The sequence below is a fragment of the Pimephales promelas genome, chromosome 17 (assembly GCF_988280905.1).
Source record: "Pimephales promelas chromosome 17, fPimPro1.hap1.1, whole genome shotgun sequence".
Taxonomy (NCBI): domain Eukaryota; kingdom Metazoa; phylum Chordata; class Actinopteri; order Cypriniformes; family Leuciscidae; genus Pimephales; species Pimephales promelas.
This window is the reverse complement of record NC_142785.1, coordinates 21,548,966-21,572,552: the sequence shown is the minus strand read 5'-3', so window position 1 is coordinate 21,572,552 and position 23,587 is coordinate 21,548,966. Positions and strand designations below refer to the sequence as shown.

The window sequence follows — 23,587 nt, the reverse complement described above, 5'->3', positions numbered from 1 at the left end:
GGTCATTGCAAAGGTTCCTGCTTAAAAGGGGAGGGAGACTAGAGTGCCAATGAGAACAAGACAGAGTGAGAATTGAACTGTAGATGAATGCTGCTGAGCATGTATTTCCCCCTCTTCTTTGTGAAAGCTGATCTGAGGGCAGGTCAGCGTCTGACACAGAATAATCTCTCCTGACTGAATATGGCGGCATGTTCTTCTGAGAAATGTCATGTCATTCAACACATTTAACACAGGCTTGAGCTAATAAATGAACTATGGAATTTTCTGCCTTCATTGGAGAAGGTGAGGTTGAGCACTTATAGGTGGAGGACAGGAAAACCAGCAGCAGGACGTTATAGTTAGTTATAGAAAATGTAGAAACCCAAGTAGGCTGAAATATAACAATCTAATTGAGGCCCTTTTTTATTTATACGGTAAGTTTTCAGAGATTGTGAGAGTAAAAATGAAGCAAATCCTCAAGTAGGCTGTAATATAACAGTCAAATTGAGGCATTTTTATTTATACGGTAAGTTTTCAGAGATCGTGAGAGTAAAAATGAAGCAAATCGTCAAGTAGGCGGAAATATAACAATCAAATTGAGGCATATTTATTTATACGATAAGTTTTCAGAGATTGTGAGTAAAAATTTAAGCAAATCTCAAATTGTAGTTATGTCTAAATTTACGTGTAGCATTTCATACAATTTTTTTTTTGTTGCAAACTTTTATTAGTTGATGGCCACAACATGCTTGTTAATATTAACTTTGAATAAATCACTTGCTTCATTGTCCCTGTGCCCTTATTTCCCATCCTGCACTGCTCTACCACGCTGGGCCGCCCGCCCGGGCCCTACTACAGGAAGCTTGTTGAGTCTATTGTCGATGCTGTGAGTTTCCCTGACACTTTAACTATTTCCGGTATTGCACTGGCTGACAGGTAGCGAGCTAAATATGCCAAATGCATGCTGCTCTCCAGGAAATAATCATTACTGTCTGACAATGAAGGCCTGTGCTGGTGTGCGTCACTGTGCTTTTCCTTGTTTTTGTAGACCACAGGTTCTGAAGCATTTGAATAGAGGACTACGTTGAGCTTCTGTACGCTGACATGCGTGCACTCTAGTGAGCATATGTTCAGCGGTGCGGCACAGGGGCCTGTTAAAGGCAGTCTGAACTCTCACTTTTACAGCTTGCTGTTGGGTACTTGGCTCTAGAGGTGTCTCCAAGCCCATTAGAGCTTTACTTTCATAAAGGCATCCAACTTTATTGGTCTGTGTCAGACAGGCCGTTGTTTTCCACATGTTCTCTTTTTTTCTTTCCCCTCATTCCATTTTTAACAAGCTGGTGTTCAAATAGTGCTGGATTATTATGTGTTGGGGGATTTGGTCCTGAAATGGGAGCCCATGTGATAATTATAATGATCGTTATTAAAGAGATGAAAGTAAATAAATAATAATGGCAGGTTCAGGTTAACGGCCACTTAAAGCTTAAGTCGCTCCTGCCAGCCCACAACCTATAGCCTGGCCTTTCCTCATTGTTCGGTTACTTTTTGTTGTAAACGTGTACGTGTTTTAATGATTAACCTGCGTAGGGATTAAATAAATAAATGTATCTAATATTTAAGCCTCTCACAGAAGGGAAAACCTCCTACATGTCATCCCTCAAGGGGACATGATTCACATGTTATTTTGATGTATCTAATGGATACCCAGTGATGTATTTTGGAACAAGGACATCTTGGAGGATTTTTGTGTTTTTATTTACCCTCTCCTACGTTTCTGCTGCAGACACTGTGAGACTGTCATGAGGACTAGTGTCTTGATTATAGGCTTGTGAGCCAAACGCCCTCGTAGAGACTTGGCTGGCTCGTTGCATCATTTCCTGTTAAGTCTTACTGCAGTGTTGAGAAATAATAGCTAAACCACCGAGAACACATGCAGACTGATCGGTTTTATGTCATTTCTCCACAAAGTGTGCTACATTTCGGTCTGTGCTTTTAAAATTTACTTGTAGAACAGGTTCTTTGCAATCTTTTGCCACTTTTGTGCTTTACATAAACCAGAAGCATTTAGCATAGCCAGTTCATCAAAGTGTGTGAAGTCTGTGAAGCACTCATATTCTCCTCTCACCTCTTGACCAGCCTCCCATTACAGCTTCAGTAGTGACTCTGAGCTGCCTACTCTACCCTTTGCTTTAATAGGGTCAAACCACAGATGTTTACCCAAGAGTTAAAGCTTCAGCTTCTGCCTCATCTTATACAGACAAAGTCTTCAAGCAACACAATGTCATAGTGGGCCCTGAAAAGGATGTAGACACAATTAAAACAAGTGGCTTTTTTTAAAAAAGATCTATAGCGCGCTTTTCAGTGAAGACATTGCTTTAGACACTTTCTGGTTGTTGGGTTTTGTGGAACAGTTAATATGAAGGACTACACCGGTAGTTATTCTGTTAGGACGCATTTTTGAACGTGGGAAACTGATTGGAAAACGTCCATGAAAAATGACCTTGACACCACAATAAAATATCATTGGCACACAACATTGGTTGCCACCGACTTTATATTGTAAGGACAGAAAAAGAAAATCTTCTTTTGTGTTCCACAGAAGAAACTCATACAGGTTTGAATGATATTGGGGTGAGTAAATGATGACAGAATTTTACTTTTTGGGTGGATACTACAAACTTGCTCAGAAAAGTTAGTTTGTGTAAACATCTTTTTTGTATTTGCCACATGGTTTAATATTTTTTATGCAATGGCAACCTTTTAAGTGTGACTTATGCCCGGAACATATTGTATGATTTTAGGGTTTTCCCAGACAAAAGATGACCAATAGTGACATCTGTGATTGTGGCTCCTAAACTGTGGTCCTACATTGTACTGCGAGAGAAGTTCAAATATGGCCGTTGTCACGGTCTTGCGACCAAAGATAGCCTGCAATAAATTGAAAGGCCTGTGTCAAAAATTTAGCATAATCATCTTACAGTGTTTAGTGCTACAACCTCCGTTTACTGACTGGCAAATAAAAATGCTACATGAAATGACGTATTGACATGGAGCTAAAACTTAGGGGAGAGCGGGACACAACCTAACGCTTTTTGACTCTCTCAGTTTGTGTACATCTACTTGGGGTTGAGAGTATACATTTTTTCCCACATTAATTTACCACATGTCTAGTGCAATTATGTGGTTTTGTTATATTAATACAGTGCATACTTTTTTCTTGATTTACCCTGAAAAATGGAAGTGAAATGTGACAACATGCCCCATAGGTATATTGTAACATGTGAGGGGCACATTGTAACATCACCATATGACATATTAAAATGCCATCAAAAACATATACAAGTCAAATCAAAATATTTTCTTAATAAAATACAATTATTAACTTTTTCTTATACAATAATGGCATTTTTTTATAATTAAAAATAAACTAATTTTTGAGTTTGACGACAAACACACCGGAAAACACAGCTGTACAGCATAGATCAAAACAAAATAATAATTAATAATTTCTGAACATTGATTCTCAGTCTTTATCTACGTGTTTCTCATGTTTTCTCAACAGAATCTATAAAAGTATAGAATATAATAACTTATGTCTAATAGGGGCACATTGTAACGCAGTGTTACAACATGCCCCATCTGCACAACTGGGGTTTAAACCCTGCTAGTGTCTTCTGCTAGTTAGCGAAGCATTAAAGAACTATATCAACTGTTAAACAACAGATTGGAGATTAAAATAATATCAGATCTGTTTAATTTTAAATAAATACAAAAAATAGAGATGAAAAATTGACTTTTGCTACGTTTAAATAAATGTTCAGTGATATCTTACAAAGATTTCGGAATTTTGGCACATTTTTTTTCTCTATAGCCTATATACAGTAGTGTTGATATGGCAACTAGTAAATACACCAAGTTTGATCATGCCACCATGTGTGGAAGTATTTAAAACAAAGCGTGTTACAACTAGCCCTGCGTTACTTTGTGCCCCCACGCTCCCCTACATCAAGATCCATTTGCAAAATTGGCATGCCAAGTTGGCCCCTTTTGCCATGACCACGTCCATATTCTCTTCTTTCGCTTCCTCCTCTTTTTTTCAGCGCGCACAAAAACCACAATTGCCAAAACGCTATTCATCTTGCTCTGTTTGTTTACCACTAGCGCATGCTGATAATGCTTTATTCTTCTATACTAACTTGTGCCGTAGCCTACGATTCAATAGGTGTCATCATGCCATAGTCTACATACATGACACACTCAAGTTTATTAGATCCATGTCGTAAAATCTGATTTAGTAATGAACTTGCTGAAATCGCATTGTCTGTAGTAGGCATTAAGTGTTCAAATGCGTTTGGGGCCACTGTGATAAACTACAAGCTGCTTTACCCATCTACACTATGAGATTTCTGATTGGCTTCACCTGTTGCTTGGGGCTCATGAGCGTGCTCCACAGCACCTTCACTGATTAGACATGTAACTGTAGAGTCCTGTGTATATGTTTGGGCCAACTGTATGGAAAATGGAGCCGAAGTGTCTCTTAAAGAGGCTGGCGCTGGAGTCTGAGCTGAGCTGCCTACAGGCTGGGAGAATGCGGTCAGCAGGACTCATTACTGCCTGAGTACTGCCAGACCTCAGACTCCACGGTGACGGCGAGCCACAATCAAGCACACATGTAGGAGCACGGCGATACTCTGTAGATTCTTTTCTCCAAGCCAAGGAGAAAGCAGAGAGGGGGAAAGGGAGCAAATGTATTCAGTGGCTTCATAATGTCAATGAACCACTTGGTGCCTCAGAGGTACTTCAGAGGAGATAGCACAAAAGTCCCATCTGCTCTGATTTAGTAAACCTTCTGGCTCAAAACCTGTTTTATGTGTTTCAGCTCAGATAACATTCCTGAGCCCTGCGGTTGTTTGTGTGCCGCTGATGTGGTTGCGGGAATTTAGCTCGCGCTTATCTGCGCATTGTAGCTGTTAGGACGTGTAGGGATCAACACATCATACAGATTAGCCTGCCTTTTACAGTCATCTTAAAAGCAGCCTGCGTTTCTGACTACACCATGCGCATTCTTTCAATTTACCGGCCTCTCGCTGAGAGCAGGGATTTCAGAGCAATATTTTCTTTCTTTCTTTTTCCTGTCTCTATTCTACTGTGTTTATGTTACCGGTTTCCACCTCCATTATCACACTGGGCCCTGTGTGACAGCATCAGCGCCTGGACCAAACTGAAGTGATCAAAGATACTACATCAAATGCTTTAGCCGGGCGTTTTGCATTTTGCCCAAATGGAGGGGGCCATGGGACAACTTCATGGCTTCAAATAAACATTTCTCATCTGCAAAAAATGAACTATGACACATAAACAGAAGATGTATATCGCTGGCTGTTGCAGAAAAGCAGCATATGAATGGATTGACTCATACACCAGGAGACAAGTATTACATGAAAAGAGAAAGAAAGGACACACTAGAGCGGACTCGAGAGTGTTTGATCAGACTCCAGAGCTCGTGCCACTCGACCCGGTCTTCAACCTCATATTTACACACTATAATCCTGACTCTTGTGTTCCTAATCTGGTCTTTCACTTTCCCTTCTAATCCCACTTCTCACCATTTCACCCTCAGGCCATTTAACATCATGTTTCATGACACGTTCTTTTGTAAGCAATGTTCCACAAATTGACTTGGTGTTGAGTAACATCTTATCGTGCTCAACACATCTGTTCCAGTATCCCTCTCAATAAAACTGATTATAGCCACTGCTTTGTCAAGCACACTTTCATTCCTGGCCTGAGCATGATGTTTTTTTTCCGTTCAGATCATTTCTAGTCCCTAGGTGAATCTCATGATGAAACATGCCCAGGTCATATTTCAGCCTACGATCAAAATGAAAGAAATTACAAAGTGCTGTAAGGAAATAAAACCTGCATTTAGGACCATTAAGATTTTTAATAACCATTAATTATAAAATATACTTCATGTATTATAATAGATTTAACAATAAGCAATACATTTGTGATTTTTAAAGTTTGTTAAAGTTATTTCATTAACAAAATGTCCATTGTTCATATTCATATTAGCTTAGGTCCTTTTGACTTAAATAATGTATTAGTAAATGTTTAAATTAACATTATCTAAGATGAATACATTCTTTAAAGCATTACTAAAATGACTGAAATCAAGGTGATGAGAAATTGTGTGATATTTTACTCACCCAAGTAAAAAAATATATTTTTTCCACATCTTGGATGGCATTGGGGTGAGTAAATAATCAGGATATTTTCATTTTGAGGTGAACTAATTCTTTAATTGTATTTGTATCCAAAATCATGTGTGTGTGTTTGATTTTGGAGTGTAATATGATCTGTAGATTTATTCATGAGATTCATCCCACTACGTGTGCCATTCTGTTCTGCCCTTTATGCACTTTCTCTGTCACAAATATAGTCAAATATATACTCTGTCCATATATCCATATTGCCTCTGTCCACATAGATGCAGCTGTGACTGCACTTAAAATACAGATTTAGGTATTTCTGATTATTGACATGACCTTCTTCTTTATTGATTGCACTGAATATGAGTGTAGACATGTATTGAAGCAACATCTGCTCAGGAACAATGAATTTATGAATTGTGATTCACTGAATTGCGTGATTCTCCTGTAGATGTTTAACAAGCGGTTTGTTTATTCTCTTCCTCCGATATTATTGTGCCACGTCCTCTTCATTCCCCCAGCTGATATCAGCTCTCAGGGTTTAAAAGCGTCCTGGCTCCACGCTTCTGTTATCAGACTGTATATCACTTTAGTGGTCTCCACCCCAGCTGATAAGGCTAGAGGTGTTGCTGTCCTGTAACTCTGCTGATGGCAGGTAAGATCTGCCTACTGGATGGAGTTTGCCATTTATAATTGTTTGCATTTTTATCTCCTGGCCATTTATCTAATATTTATGTTAATTTTCAGAGATAGAGATGTAGGGCAAGTCTAAAGGAGTCTAAGATGTGAGATGGGTCTGAAGCACAGCTCTAGTAATGAGATCCTAGGTGTGGAATGTGGTGTTTTACTAAACAGCAGCATGCCTGTTTAAGTGTGGGCTTATTTTGACTGGGTTTAGGCCTGCCCAGACCTGCGGGACAAGAAGCAGGGCTCTAAGAGGAAGCACCCACAGCAATACTTACCAAACACATGAGTCTTTGTGCCTGAGGCAATATGCACCCTGTCTGTCTGCGACAAATGCTCACACACTCAGACAGATCAGGTTACAGCATAGAGAAATCTCCATTTCTCTCTCTTTGTCCCCGTTTTAAATCCTTATCTCCCTCTTTTACTCAGTCTATGGTGATCTGTTTTCCTCACTCCCACCTATTTATCTAAGATCCCTTGATTCCCTGCAGTATAATTCAGCAGAGACCAAAGAGAATAACAGGGGATTTGTGTCCTTGTGACTGGGAACCCCCACATTTCTTACACATCATCAGAGAAGAGATGACACTGCAATGAGTGACATGTATTTTAAAAGGGTTCATGTCTTCCTTTAGGTTCACTTATTTTAAAAAAGTTGAAAGCTGCACCTCTGGAATATATATATATATATATATATATATATATATAACCCCTTAAACCATGATTTCTATGACATTTTGAGACATACAAATATGATACCATCAACAGATTCAAGGTACCTTCAATTACCTTGAGCTGGTCACAAACAGAAACCTACATTTTATAATTGTACAATATTCCTTAAAAAAGAATAGTGTATTTTGATTTCATAGTGACATTAATAATATGGTTGATATGACTCAATGTTTGTGTAAATATTGAGCTATAATGATGAAGCTATTAGAGACTGTCACATTCTAGGTGGTCTAAAAATCTGATTTCCCCTATTTCAACCCTTCTAGGTGGGCAGAACCCAGATTACATGCTTCACGGCACTGGGGTCAAGCCCGGATCGGATCCAAAGAGACCCCATACTGGGGACGGGTCCACCGTTGCCCCCGAGGATGCTGCCCGCTTCCTTAGCTGCTATTGCTCGATCCACTGCCCCGAAGATGCCACAAACAACACCTGCGAGTGAGTACACCATGTGCTTTACCTACTGCTCACAACAGCCACTTTCAACTTCCTCTAACTGCTCATCTAAATCACAAACACTGTAATTAAATGGTCTTTGTGTGTTTACACAGGACGAACGGCCAGTGTTTTGCTATTGTAGAGGAGGATGAGCACGGCGAGGCTATCCTCACCTCCGGCTGCATGAAGTACGAGGGCTCCCACTTCCAGTGCAAGGTAATACATAAATGGGAGAGTGAAGAATAGATGTTTAAGTGATGAGGCATTATGAATGACTGAATGCGGTTATTGTTGTCCAGGACTCTCCTAATGCTCAGCCCAGACGGACCATTGAGTGCTGTTCCACAGATTTCTGTAATAGAGACCTTCAGCCCACACTTCCACCTCCTATTCCAGGAAGTAAGTGGAACGTCCCTTAAGAACCTAAAAATAATAAATATTTGTGTGTGCATATACAATTCCATTCAAAAATACAGTAAAAACAGTAATATTACAATTTTAAATAACTGTTTTTCATTTTAATGTTTTAAAATGCAATTCCTGAGATGGCCAAGCTAAATTTTCAGCAGCCATTACTCAAGTCTTCAGTGTCACAGAAATCCTTCAGAAATGATTGTAATATGCTGATTTTGGTGTTGAAGAAACATTTCTTATTATCAATGATGAAAACTGTTGTTTGTGATCTCATTGTAATCCAGAGCCTCAGTTATGGAACGCCCACTTGCTGGCCTTTCTGATCTCCGTGACAGTGTGTTGCTTCACTTTGGTGGCCATAACTGTGGTGTGTTACTACAGGTGAGACTTTAATTTCATAACGACATGTTTATCCAGCTGAAATGAATGAAATATGCACTACAGTCTGGTAATTATTGACCAGCATACTGATAACACTGGCACAGACACACCCGTTTAAGATAGTCAAGGGAATTTAGCACCTTTTGCGCTTGATCTAAATGCACGGATATATGGTGTTGCTCTTAGTAATAAGTTACTGATCCCTTTGTGAAACGGCTTCTGTGATGTAACATTGTGTTGAAGGTGATGATATGCTCTGTTTGATCAGGTATAAGCTACAGACGGGACGGAGGCGGTACCAAAGAGATCTGGAGCAGGATGAGGCCTTCATCCCAGTAGGAGAGTCTCTTAAAGATCTTATTAGTCAGTCAAGCACTGGCTCTGGTTCAGGGCTCCCCCTGCTGGTGAGGCACCGTTTCTGAACATGTTTTTCAAAAAAAAAAAAATGAATTGAAAATACGAAATATCAGGGAATTTTAAAAAAACTCTGATTTAGGGTTATGTAAATGAACTTATGTAAAAGGTCATGGGAACTCAATTTAAATGTTTGTAGTAATGAACCATTAAATATTTCGAGTTGAATTGCCCAATTCTCTCGATTCACAGATCCAGCGCACCATCGCTAAACAAATTCAGATGGTACGTCAAATCGGAAAGGGTAGGTATGGAGAAGTGTGGCTCGGTCGCTGGAGAGGAGAAAAGGTGGCGGTGAAAGTGTTCTTTACTCGTGAAGAGGCCAGTTGGTTTAGAGAGACCGAGATTTACCAAACTGTGCTCATGAGACACGAGAATGTACTCGGTAGGTTCCATCAAGAAACACATAGTAGAGACTCCAGTACATATTACATGTGAGCATTGCATTTTAATAATTTGATATGATACTTCCATTGCAAAACCAATATGACAATCATTATTTATGTACAGAGTCAAATACATGTATACTGCATTTATATTTTAATATGAAGGGACGATGAAACATTTTGCTTGTTTAAGGTAGATTAATGTTTTTCACAAATTGTAGTAGTAGTAGTATACTTTATTATCCTCGAGAGGAAATTTGCTTTGGACTACAATGGTTGCTGCATAGAAATATACAATATACAATTTGTGTGTGAACTAACCCTTTAACATTCACACTCTTTCTTCTGGACTTGCTCCAGGCTTTATAGCTGCAGATATTAAGGGCACGGGGACATTCACTCAGCTTTTCCTCATCACGGACTACCATGAGAACGGCTCTCTCCATGACTATCTGAAATACACCACCCTGGACACACAGGCTCTGCTGAGGTTGGCCTACTCTGCAGCCTGTGGTCTGTGCCACCTCCACACAGAGATCTACGGCACACAGGGCAAACCTGCCATCGCTCACAGAGACCTAAAGAGCAAGAACATCCTCATAAAGAAGAATGGCACCTGCTGCATTGCTGATCTGGGCCTGGCTGTGAAATTCAACAGGTGAAGACAATCTAACAACACACACTCAAACATGCATGCAAATAAATGTCCTGGCACACTGGAAATGACTAGAAAGTATCATAGAAGCATACTTAATTTACACTTAATTAGTATGCAGTTGTTTGCAATAATTTGAACACTTGTTTTGCTTTTATTTTAGTGACACCAATGAGGTGGATGTCCCTCTGAGCACAAGGATGGGAACACGGCGGTACATGGCACCAGAGGTTCTGGATGAGACCCTGAATAAGAACCAATTCCAAGCATACATAATGGCTGATATTTACAGCTACGGTCTCGTTGTTTGGGAGATGGCCCGCAGATGCGTGACAGGAGGTATGGTCTGCGTGTGTTAGAGTTTTTGAGGTTATAATAATGTAAACGCACTTTTCAAAGTATGTTTGTTTCTTCTTTATAAATATGTGATGGATTTGTTTTAATAAGGGTATTTTCTTTTATGTGCAGGTATTGTTGAGGAGTATCAGTTGCCATACTGGGACATGGTACCTTCAGAACCGTCCTATGAGGACATGAGGGAAGTGGTATGTGTCAAAGGCATGCGGCCAGTGGTGTCTAATCGCTGGAACAGTGACGAGGTAAGATCAAGCGCTTCAGGTCAATTTGTATCGATCTTGTGTTGACATACACTACCGTTTAAAAGTTTGGGATCTGGAAGATTTTTTTATATGTTTTTTTAAGTCTCTTATGCTCAGCAAGACTGCTATCCAACAATTATTTATTTAATGTTTAATTAGGTATTTTTTAAAATCCAAAGTACAGTAACATTAATTACTACAATTTAAAATAACTGTTTTTTTTTTATCATATTATATTTAAATACGTAATTTATATCTTTGGCAAAGCTGAATTTTCAGCATCATTACTCCAGTCTTCAGTTCAGTGTTGCATGATCCCTCAGAAATGCTGATTTGGAGCTCAAGGAAAAATTCTTATTATTGTTGAAAAAGTTGCTCTGTTTAATATTTTGGTGGAACCTCTGATGCATTTTTTTTCAGGGCTCTTCGAATAATAGTTCAAGCATTTATTTAAAATAGAAATATTTTGTAACCATTTCATTTTTAATCACTGTAAATTACAAATGTGCTTATAAGAAGTCATTGCGTCATTTAACATTTAACTAACAGATGCTAACATTGCTAACAGATGGATGCTAAAAGCCACAGAACGTTTGATGTTATGAGGCCTTTAAATGTCACTGCATTTTAACCATTTAATTGTTGTGCAATACCACCTAAAACAACTTGTCTCTTGTCTCCATCTCCACACAGTGCTTACGGGCCATGCTAAAGCTTATGTCTGAGTGCTGGGCCCACAACCCCTCCTCTCGCCTCACTGCTCTTCGGGTCAAGAAAACACTTGCCAAAATGGTTGAATCACAGGATATCAAAATATGACCAGTTTTCCCTCCATATGCCAGTCTGAGATATATCATGGAGATGTTTATGCTCGATTTATGAACTATTGCCTGTGACCTGTGGGAGCGCTGCTGAGCAGAACATTTGCCTCCCTGTCTGGCTGTAATTCCTCGTCCTGTTGCAGTTAGGCTCTTAGTGTCATGTAGCACCCTCTGCTGGACAGTATGTGCCATAACGCATCCACGAGGAAGTAGGGACAACTGTTCAACAGACATCAGTACTCACACCATACCCATCGCCACCATTTTTCCTTCTTCAGACACTCTTATATATTGGGGGAGAATTGAAGAGCATATGGTGCTTTCTGTGAAAGCTGTGTAACACAATACATTTGTATGGAGGAGTGGCAAGGTTGCACCATTTGCCATGGGAGCATAGTAATGGAGCCATTTAGGAGAAGGCTTGAGGCTCTGTTATTGACTGACTTGAGAGGTGGGCATATTTATGGTGATATTTGGACCGAACCAGCCATATGCTTGGGATGTGCTCCACTATGGCTAGTTTCAAAATGGTTTAATAGTTTAATTCAAATAACTCACTTTGTCATTTCCCGTTAACTATATTAATATTTTAATCAATAGCCTTTTTGAAGAATTATTCCTTCAACTGCTTTCCTTTCTAAGAATCTGTCCATTAGATGTTCAAATACAAAACTGGGTGTTAGCGATAGGGTTTTTTACTTTTGCAAAGACCCGGAATGGATTTGTTGTTAGAAATAGAAGGTTCAGGTATAATGAGTAATGTGATCATAACTCCAGCTCTGGCATGAAGAATTGAAGTACCATCAGTCAAATATTGCCAGCACTGCAGCCATAAAAAAATCTATTCATCTATAAGATATTGTGACTTTCAATCACCCAGAATGGCAGATCTAACCTGCCTTATCGCAGACGTGTCGGTGCAAATGGATGCCTTCTGCTCCCAAATGCCTCATAACCATTGTTTTGTTTTATCCTACAGCCTTCGAGTCAACCTCAGTATATCACATCTGATTTTTTTTTTTTTTTTCAGTGTCAGATTGGATTGCTGTTTTCAATGCCTCATTTGAACTGTTTTGCCTTGAATCCAATGTTGTGACGCTTGGAAATCATTTGACTCATAAATGTCTAATGTGATTGAAAAATGCAAATGCATGTGCTATTTATTCATGTCATGTCATGTAGTATGAACTATTGTGGTAAGATACTTTTACTTGCAGGACTATTAACACTGTTCTTGCAAATGACTTTCTCAATGTTTTTACTGAGCAGCTCAACCTTACAAATACTAGTAATAGTAAACTTTAAAATGAAATTCTACATTTAATGACTTCCTATGAAAGTGTGGGTGTGAATTATCATTTTTCATTGTTCTAACGTGTAAAACTAGACCTTTATCTATAATTTAGTCAGGACAGGCGACTTAAGTTCACCTTTCACATGAACATTTTTCCCCATAACTTATGAGGTCATGTGAACACATTTTTCTTTTTTGCAAGCTTAGTCAATGATTTGAATCATGCAATACATTATTAGCACTTGTGGGGAATTCAGGTTTAACTTCAAAACCAGGGTCCTTTCCCTCTGAAACACGTTGGCCATTTCTTGAAGATCAGGTTATTTCATGGGAGTGTATTTATGCCAGTGATTTATAGCTGCCTGTGAAATTTAAGTAATGAAGATCTCATTCCACTTCTGCATTTCTACAAAGGTACAAGGAAAGAGAGAGAGAGGTACTAAAACTTTTGCTTTGAAGATTCAGATCTTGCATTGCTTGTGCGTGTCTTTTCTCATTGTTTGGGCTGCAGTTTTGTGCTCAAGCCTATTCTGTCCATTACAATCATGCAAGTTAACTGATTTAAGCTTATCTGTTTAGATAAATGACACAATTTGTTTTTTGTCCTAATTGTTTAATGTGTAAGGAAATATGTAAAATGGCCTGAATAATATGAACCTTTTTTTTAACTGTATTGTGCACAGTATCTGGTTTTAAGAGATATGCCTTATGTTTACCAAGAAAAGCTGTTCTGTACACATAATTAGTCCAATGTATCCATTTTTAAGTAAATTACCTTATTTTAGTACACAGTCATGTTTTTTTTCCTTCTTCTTGATTGACATGTGCATTGAATGTGATCATTTGAATGCATGAATTGTTGGATTCTCGTTTTTGGATGTACAGAATTACCCTCACTATTGGTACCTTTTGTTTATTCATATCGCCTCATAGTAACTGGTAAGGCATTATTATTAGAAGGTCTGGTGGTATCTAAATTGTTCTGCTATATAACCATCATCCCCTTATTTCTGACCTGTTTTTCAGGAATATTCCAGAACCAATTACAAAACGTATTTAAACAAGTATTTTTGCACCTTCAAGAAGAGGATACATGCATACAAATTACAGCATGTCTGGCAGTGACGCACAGTGCGTCAGACTTGAATGTATCCTCCCATGCCTTTGTCGCTCACCCAGTTCTTTTCACAGCATGTCCTTGTGCTCTGTAATGAAGAGCAATAGTCCAGACAGTTTGTTATCCCCAGGCTGCGCTTTTCGTAATGATCCATGCATCAATTCTAATGTAACCTCCTCCCCACGCCGAAGCTCCAGCAGAGAGGCTCGGCTCACTGGTCCCCTCTTTTCCCCTTGTTCCTGTCTGAGGGAGGCCACTGTAACTCCACTGCGCTTCAGAACAGCCAATGAAAGGCCTCTCTCAAAGTCTAAGGTCACTAAAAAGAGATAGAGTCCCGTCTCAGGGGCCTGGAACACCCCTGATGTAGGATTAAAAGTACCACCGTAGTTCACAGCAACATTTTTTGATGTGAGCTCCCCATTTGGCCCTATTCTGTAGTCCAGGCTTGTGATGAACACCACAGGGGGATGTGGTAACCGAGCATGTTCTAAAGAGATAAATATATTTTGATGATTTGGTTAGGTAAAATGTATACTTTTAAGTAACAGAAAAACTGCTTTGTCATGATGTAGTTTCAGTGTCGTCCATTTAGAGGCAGTGTTGTTGTGTGTACACTAGCCTCTCAGGACCAAATATCTTCTTCATTCATGTTTAAAACTAATGGAAAGTGGAAAAAAAAACTGTATTAATGAGATATCTTACCTGTTTCGCTGTATCTTTTGCGTCGCTCACTGGAAGCCTTTTCTTCTCTTTTCTCCTGTTCTTCTTGCTTTTTGTGCCCCCTCCTTTTCTTTTCTTCTTTCTTTCTCACCAACCTCCAAACTTCATATAGGTTCAGGCTTCTGGCCGAGCTGGCTAGTTCTTCTGCATTACTGAAGAGTTTTTGAAACATCCCCAAATGATGCTCTAGGCTCTGACGTAGGTATGCTATATCTGCCTGCAGTTCCACAACAGAGCCACCAGGGGGCTCAGTACAGTTGCCACAGCGCTCTTCCAACATGGTTATTCTACCTGCTAATTGCTCCACCTCTTTTCCTAGACTCCAGAAGTCACTGACCGAGTAATCCACATCCTCCTCTCCAGTCAAAGGGTCTAATGAGGACTGGTAACTTTCAGTGCCCTTCACCTGGTTCTTTGTGGCGGTCCCTTCTGAGTATGCCACCGGGTCATCGCTATTCATGTCATCTCCGTCAGGATGCTTTCTCCGAATAGAATTCAGACTCCTATCATGTGTCTCAATCTTTTGCTGCATCACATGCATTCTCTGGAAAAGATCTGGAATACTGAACTCTTTCTTTTGGCTTTGTGACCAGCGTGTGAATTCCAAGACCTCTTCTCCGAGTAGCACTTCCAGGACTTCAGAGTGGCGTACAGCATCATTCAGGAGGGAAGAGAAGGTGGCTGATAGGCCTTGAATTTCAGCCGACTTGTCCTCGTCCCGCTCTTTCAGGCTTTGTATCTCTTGCTGGCTGTTCAGGAGTGAAGCCTGTAGCTGGGAAATACTGTCATGAAGACTCCTGCTTTTGCTCTGCTCAAATGCCAATGATTCCTTCATATTCAGCAGGCCCTGATGAAGATCCTCCATTTGAGTGGCCTGATTCCTATCTAGATTTGCCTCCTCAAGTGCAAGTCGGTTCTGTCTCGTTAAATGTGTCACGTTAGCCACTTCCAGCTCCAACCTAGCTAGTGAACTTCCCATAGATTTGCAGCTACAGACCTGCTCTCCAATTACCGAATCATTTCTTTGTAGTTGATGATAGATGTTGTCCAGGTCAAGCTCAATTTCTCTCAACTGGCCCTCTTGTGCACTTACGTTATCTGTAAGTTCCCCAATGCTTTCGAGCACCTTTACGCGAGTAGCCTCCACCTCCAGACCTGTCTCCACAAAGTGGACCTCAGCGCGTTGTTTGACGTCCCCTATGCTCTGTCCCAGAATCATTAGGTCTCTCTGCAGATCATTGATCTTTCTAGCAGAATCTTTTGACGTGTCAGACAAGCTGCTGAGCTGCACAGAGTTACTTTGTGCCTTCTCATCTAGCCGAGTGATGGCCTCCCACACTCCTGACGCCTGTGTTGGCTGGCCTCCATTTTGATTGACAAACTCAGCATGCTGTCTCTGCAGTGCCCCTTCCAGCCTTTTCTGGCCAAGTCTCACCTCCTCAACCAATTCAGTTAGAGAACGGAGATTCATCTGTTGGGATAAGACAAAATTATTTATGCACTGTTTTGATGTGTTAAGATTTAGTAGTCACTTAAAGGGATACTCCACTTTGATCACACTTTACCTAGCCCAGTTCATTTAATATGGGCCAAGCAGAGAAGCAACCAAACACCTCCACGTTTACCCTATTTAAATACAGTTACACGAGTAGAGTAACTCGACCAAGAATGGTGACGCACAATAAAGCGTTGCACTTTTCTAAGCAAGTAAAGTGGATAACTACTGTATGGCGGGATACCACAGCAAGTGCTTTGGAGCACTTCGACTCAGCGTAGTAATATTTTCACTCGTAAAAAATACTCTCCCTCTTCAGGGTGATGATATAGTACTGCGTCGAGTCCATAGATATACGCATATGCGCCGAGTCGAAGTGCCTCCCAATCACTTGCTGTGGTATTCCGCCATACATTATAGTTCTATACACTTTGCACGCTTAGAAAAGCGCAACGTTATATTTTGTGTCGCCATTCTTGGTCGAGTTACTCTACTCGTGTAACTGTATTTAAATAGGGAAAACGTGGAGGTGTTTGGCCACTTCTCTGCTTGGCCCATATTGAATGAACTGGGCTAGTTAAGTGCTATCAAAGAGCGCGCGCCAGAGCGATTGAGGCGAGAGAGGTATGTATCAACTCGTCTTAGTTAAGGGAATAACCTACGCTATCTCACGACCAATTCGTACGAATGATTCAAAAGTGGCTAATTCGTACTATACGACCAAATTCGTACGATTTGCCCAAACCCACGTGACGTTTATGTTTAGGGGCGGGGTCAGGGGTAGGCCATTCGTAGGAATTCATACGAATTGGCTAATTCGTAAAATATGTACGATTTAGCAAAATCGTACTAATTCATACGAGTGAGGTCGTATGAATTGTTACGAATTAGCCACCTCGTAAAATTCGTACAAATTCCCGTGAGATCGGGTTGGAATAACATGGTTTAATATGAAAAAAAAAAATGGTGGAGTATCCCTTTAAGGAGTCTGAGTGAATTAATGACCTGTGCATCCTGACTCTGACTGATCTGATCATCCATCTCTTCCTTCAGTTTTGTTAGGTTGTGTTTCAGGAGTTCTTGTTGGCTCTGAAAGACCCTCTCCATCTGGTCTTTCTGTGCGTCCAGTTGGGTTTTCATTTGGTCGACCTGACGATGGCTGTACTCTAGTCTCTGCTCAATAGATCCACTGTGACCTTCACCTCTGCTGATGGATCTGCTATCGTCCTGTTCCGTCCGCAACTGCTGCAAGTCCTGAGACAGTGTGTCCACCTCACTGGACAGATGCTCCAGTGTTTGATTGAAGCTTTCCAGCACTGGTTGAAGCTGACTCATCATAGTTGACATTAACTGATGCATTGACAGCAGAATTGATGAATCAAGAAATTGCAGAGGCTGAGAGGTAGGGATCTGTTCTTTGACACCTGGAATATCATTAACAAGCCTCTAATATTTGAGAAATACTGATTTTTTTAAAATTATGAAAGAAAGAAATGGTGAAATAACTCTATTTGTTACTTGTGTGACCTATTAAATATGCAATTAAGATATATTTGTCTATATCAGCATATTGATTCGTCCCCAGAGTAGATATCAATGTGCCTGACATGTGATGGTCTCACATGAGCTTTTAGGATGTTTTCATTAGGAATAACCCTTTCCTTACAAGCCTCCTATTCAAACACATCTCACTATGTTACTGAATATCTGAATAGTACAATTTCTACATTTTTGATTTAGATGAACATCATTTTGGATGTTCCTTTTATAGGCTGTGATTGCATTTAAACAATATGAGCTCATTGCCTATATATGTATAAGAGAGGATATAAACCCCCTTTCAAACAGCTATTCCATGACTCCATGGTTCAGTGATGACCTTTTCCCCTTCTTTCTTAATCTTCTTCCTTCTGTCTACATCTCTGGGTGATTACGTCACGGTGGAGTTTGTTTTTAAGAAAGAGAGGATATCCTCCAGAGGAAGACGTCATTGTTTATAGAGTCATGCCATTCAATTTAGGGTGGTAAAATCTCACAATATGCCTACTGTAATGTGTCAATCTAAATGTATTCCTGTGTGCTTAGGTTTGCTAGGCACAGATTTCATGTCTTACCAACAGGGCTCTGGTTTGCTGAAGAACCATGAATGGGAGCCTCCTGTAGATGTTTGTCAGACCAGCTTGCATCTTCCAATAGGTCTGTTTCCATTTGATCTTCTACAGAAAAACACACAAAAAATTGTTTAGTGTGGGAAATAAGTTAACCGCAACATTATGAGTCCGAGGGTAAATAATGGGCCCACGCATATGCTCAGTTTAGAGGGGTTATTATAGCTCTTAAGCATTTAACTGGCTTAAAATACTTCACCAAAAGTTACATTTAATGACCCAATTTTACATAATATTATGAAACTAAAAATTATTTTTACTAAGAATAGTCTTTTTTTTTTTATTAACCTTTTTTTATTTCATTAATTTCACATGAGACTCCCACAAACACAATGACTTTAGATTAAGAACTGCCAAAGACTGATACTTTATTGAAAACGTTTTAAAGTACAATGTGATTTGTCAAACTGCAAGATGGCTGAAGGGCTAACAGGATCAATTTTAAGGCATGATGGCACATGATGGCTTCTTTCAACAGCATGGGAAAATTTTCTACCACCAATTAAAATATTCGCCTACAGGACATTTTGGAAATTTGGAAAACAACTTTTAGATGTTGTTATTCTTAAATATGATTGTTGCTTTTGCCTGCTGGCATAAGCCAATGCTTCTACAGCTATCCCGAGTGCCAGCTGACTCTTCCTTTCCTGTTAAAGGACACTCACTGAGCCAGGCGCCTGCTAGATATTTCCTCTGTTTGTCAGGAAGGTTGTTTTAAAGAAGCAAGCTTGCAGAAAGAGGAAAGGTATGAAAGGTCATCAATGCCAGCCTTGCCCAAAACAACAGACTTGCCTGAGTTGTCATTGTCATTGACCTCAGACTTTGAAGCATGCTTCTCATCCTCTGGGGGTTTGTCTGGAAATAAAGATACAGAGGAAGCAACACATGAGTCACCTTTAAAGTGGCGGAAGAGCAACATGCATATTTCTAACATGCATATGCTTTGTTGAGTAAAAAGGATTGTATATCCAGACCTCTTCCTGGAGATTGTGTGTTGCCTTTTTCCTGACAGTTGAGTCCTCCATAGCCTGGGCAACACCTCCAGTGCGTAGAAGACAGTGCTGTCTGCTTCTGCTTGTACACAGGCCGTGAAGACTGCCTATACCTGATCATCATAATCATCATCATCATCATCAATAAAGCAAAACATATTTTTAAGAAACGTAAGATCTGAGGTTATGAGGCGACTCACGTGATGACTTGACAGTCAGGCGCTCCATCGGGACAGGGGTTCACTGATTTCAATGTTTGAGTCTCTGTGCAGAGTACGGCTGACGTGACCACACGGTGATTTACATACGCACACCAGTTCCTGATCAGAGAGAGGACGTTTGGAAGGAAAAAACGAGGGAAAAGTGAAAGTTGAGAGCAGAGATTACATGCAATCACAGACTGATGAAGATATACGCTTTTAAACCCCTGTTGTTTTCCTGTTGTACCCTTCCCAACAAGCTCAAGGCAAGATAGTATCGCTGAGCAAAAGGTTTTATATGTCGTTCTATTGGCTCGTTCATTATGTTTGTTTTTATCTGAGAGAATCTGATATGCACACAGTGATTACGATATTTACTCATGCTCAATCTTATTTTGACAAGTCTGCGTTTTTCTGTGGTGTAGTATTTCGTAAACATAGCCTACAAAATTGTATTCTGCAAAAATGACCTGGTTTGCATTATTACAGGAGTTGCATCCTGTCGAATACTGAAATGCATGCTTAAAAAGGTGGTGTTCAGAGTGCTGTTCTTATCATGAATGATAGGCCTATAAGAGCTGATATAAAAGTACATAAACAAGGTTTCCACTGTCAGTTCTATTTATTAATGCAGTCTGTTGTTTTAAAGATGCAGCTTATTCTAGTAAAGCAAACAGTTTATTCCCCTCAAATTACTTGGAGGCATTTCTTTCGGACGGTTCACATGGGATGTGTTCTTGCATCCATATTGTGTTCATGGGACACATGATGCATTGTTCTGCGTTTTAATTTAACACAATGTTTCCATCCAGCTATTTTTATGCAAATATTGAGATATTGTATAAAAATGCTGGATGGAAAACCCTAACCCTTCTAAAAAAACAAGCGTATCCGAATGTAGGATAACATGAGAGCGTTTATTGCATGCATGTTCTGAGGCGCAAGTCATTTGCAATGTATATGAAAAAGAGCGTCAGTAGCTTCATCAATTACAGCAACTACCATTTTTATTACAGATATTCTGTGCCAATTTCCCAGAAAGTGACGATTTTGTTATATTGTGCACAAGTTAAATTTGCAGCTTTGAAAGGAAGCATAAATGTTTAGTTAAAGATGTCTGTCAAGTGCACACATTTTAAAAAAAGAGTGCAGATGGACACAATGCATCTTGTGTGAATGCCCCATATATGGGGGCATCTTTGACTGCTATGATGTTTCTCCATTTGCATTTGAAACACCAGGATGTGGTTTTTAAGGTAAAAACAGTTCAAATTGTATAACATGTCCATTCTGATAGTTGTTTTTAAATGCAAGCACACATTTTGAATGTATGGCCCATTACTTGTGCTTTTTCAGCTGACCTTCCTTTGTGCATCCGTTTCAGTGTTGGTTTCAGAAACAAAGAGATTAGATATACAAGTGTGCTGTCCTGTTTCCTTTCTTTCCACCTTGAACCATAGACCCTTTGTCCAGTAAAACATCAGCCCCTATTCAGCCACTGATTCAGTCATAGTTTGGCTGAATTCCCTGTCTGCCGCTTTTATGGTTTTATCGTTTATCTTATCTGTCTCCGCATGTGCCCACATCTGAACATCCTTCATCAGTCCACCTTTCTTTCATCTTCACCCCTCTTTTTATCTCTCTTTTATTTTTCTTTTAAACACCTAAACACTTTTGATTAGCACTCCTCCTATGTCTTTTCTGGACACATCTGGTTCTCATATTCTTTTGTTCTGGTCCAGACTAAAAGCAAATGCCCTTGAAAACTGCTGTAGGGGTACCTGTCCTCTGCCTCGCTGTTAAGCTGTAGTGAGCATGCCCAGTCTGGTTGAATTCCTCTCATCCGTCCAAGAGAGAGAGCTACTGTGTTTGTTGTTAAGGCTGAAATATCAGCTAATACATGTAAGACTGAGCTGATTATAGAAGTGGATGGATAACTTTTCTGGATCCTATACATATTGGATATCACAATAGAACTCAGTCAGTCCATAATACCTTCCCAGATCACTGAAGCCCTGACTTGTATCTTCATTGTAAAATCACTGTAATTAAGCCTCTCAGGCAAATTCATTTGCTTTTTCTTTCTCGGAACAAAGGGAAAATGAAAAGGACTTTAGTCAGGGTAAATGGCACATTTAATAATATGATATTAAAACAAGGCTGTGTGGGATACATGCACAGTCTAGTCTGTTCAGTGGGTTGTACTGTTGTATACTGTGTAGATAGTTTAGCAAATAAATTAATTCCAGTGAAAGTATACTTGAATTTGATTCCCATCATCTTAAAGGTTTATGCTTAAGTGCTTGAAATTAGTTTTACAGACAAAAATATTTGTTTGAAGGGAAAAAGTATCTTATATTATAATAGTTACGTTTTATTACAAACATGACATTATTACAAAATGATTTTGTAATTTAAAAAATATTTTAATAAAAATAATAGTATTTTATTTAATGAAATGAATAGTTGGGCCAGATAGAGAAGGGACAGCAGCGGAAAAAATATCCCATGATGCACCCTATAAGCCGAGAGAATGATTAAAGTTGTGACTCTTGGCTAGTTGATTTGATTTATAACCATTTTTTGGTCACTTAATGCTATTTTCATTGACTTTATTGAACTTTTCTGATTTGTAGTAAATAGCATTAATAACAAAAAGACAGGCTACCCAGACTTCTGACTAATGTAAAACAATGGTTATATGAAAATTAGAGATGAACTAAGACCTTTAGACAGTATCTTATTAAACATACAAATATTCTCTGTATAATTCATTTGAAATCATTAATTAAATCATTTGACTAAGGTCCATTCACACAAAATTGTACAGTATAGTTATAAATATAAATAGTTTTAAAAATGCCCATTTGACCCACCCTCTTTTTGCAGGTAGACGTATAGTCTCTTTTGAGCCAGCTGGAGACACTGGGATGCTGTGATGTCCAGATGGCATCCCAAAGGTGACAGGCATATGATGTGCTCTTCCTCCAGTCCCAACAGCCTCCTCTTCCTCCACATCAGGGTCCCTGGCCCTCACTTCACTGTGGCAGCTCAGAGAGTTCAGCACGGCCAACAGCAACAGAGGCACAGTCTGGGCCATCTCGCTTTCCAGAGGTACTGAAAGTGTTCCTCCGGATGGCAGTTTTAAAACTAGCCTTAAACAATCCTGGAAACTCCCCACCCCTCTTTCCTTCTCTCTCTCTCTCTCTCTCCGTCCAAACCAGCCGGTATCCTCACCAGTATGTCTCACTCCCCACCCTCTCAGTTCCCACTCCCCCTCTCTCTCTCTCTCTCTCACTCCCTCCTCTCCCTTGACAGTATCAACACCCCAGAACAATAGAAGGAAATCTGCCGCTTGCTAACAACCATAAATCCATGTAATATGCTACTTACAATCTTACAGCATCCTTCCATACTCAAGAACACATTGCAGGATGATGCTTTGCAAGATAATGGTTGATTTCCATGTTTATGCTTTCTTAAGCATTTGAAAGATATCTAAAGCGGCATTGCGTTCAGAGATTTTATCAGAATTTGTAATCATGATTTAAATCTTTGACCTTGTCATTTGCTAGAACCATGCTATACCAGTCCACGTTAATTCCTTTTACTTAGGCTATGTAGTTTACATTCTTACAGTCGTAACACTGTACAAAAGGATTCCATTCATTAACATTTGTAATATGTTAATTGATAACAGACCCGGAAGACAATACAATGTTGAATAAAGTCATAGTTTTTGTTATTTTTGGACTAAAAAGTATTTTCGATGCTTCAAAACATTCTAACTAACCCACTGGTGTCACATGGACTACTTTGATGATGTCTTTATTTCCTTTCTGGACAAGGATAGACCATACATACATTTTCAATGGAGGGG

At 39.6% G+C, this 23,587-nt stretch overlaps 2 protein-coding genes across 2 annotated transcripts in view; one reads left to right on the top strand and one right to left on the bottom strand.

Annotated features, from left to right (window-relative positions):
- bmpr1ab (bone morphogenetic protein receptor type 1Ab) overlaps window positions 1-13,806 on the top strand; it is a 36,918-nt gene extending 23,112 nt beyond the window's left edge. Inside the window, exons 4-13 of the mRNA XM_039664801.2 lie at window positions 7,880-8,051; window positions 8,165-8,267; window positions 8,351-8,450; window positions 8,750-8,846; window positions 9,115-9,250; window positions 9,453-9,645; window positions 10,007-10,304; window positions 10,465-10,640; window positions 10,770-10,900; window positions 11,594-13,806. Coding sequence (XP_039520735.1) covers window positions 7,880-8,051; window positions 8,165-8,267; window positions 8,351-8,450; window positions 8,750-8,846; window positions 9,115-9,250; window positions 9,453-9,645; window positions 10,007-10,304; window positions 10,465-10,640; window positions 10,770-10,900; window positions 11,594-11,719 — 1,532 coding nt within the window. The 3' untranslated portion in view covers window positions 11,720-13,806. The remainder of the gene's footprint in view (window positions 1-7,879; window positions 8,052-8,164; window positions 8,268-8,350; window positions 8,451-8,749; window positions 8,847-9,114; window positions 9,251-9,452; window positions 9,646-10,006; window positions 10,305-10,464; window positions 10,641-10,769; window positions 10,901-11,593) is intronic.
- A 95-nt stretch (window positions 13,807-13,901) lies between these two features.
- mmrn2b (multimerin 2b) lies at window positions 13,902-22,911 on the bottom strand. Its single transcript, XM_039665428.2, has 8 exons — window positions 22,584-22,911; window positions 19,708-19,827; window positions 19,490-19,620; window positions 19,308-19,370; window positions 18,462-18,563; window positions 17,353-17,771; window positions 14,835-16,323; window positions 13,902-14,619 (listed from the first exon to the last, which is right to left on the bottom strand). Exons 1-8 carry the CDS (start codon window positions 22,805-22,807, stop codon window positions 14,201-14,203), a joined length of 2,967 nt encoding a protein of 988 aa, XP_039521362.2. The 5' UTR covers window positions 22,808-22,911; the 3' UTR covers window positions 13,902-14,200.
- Window positions 22,912-23,587: the final 676 nt, after the last annotated feature.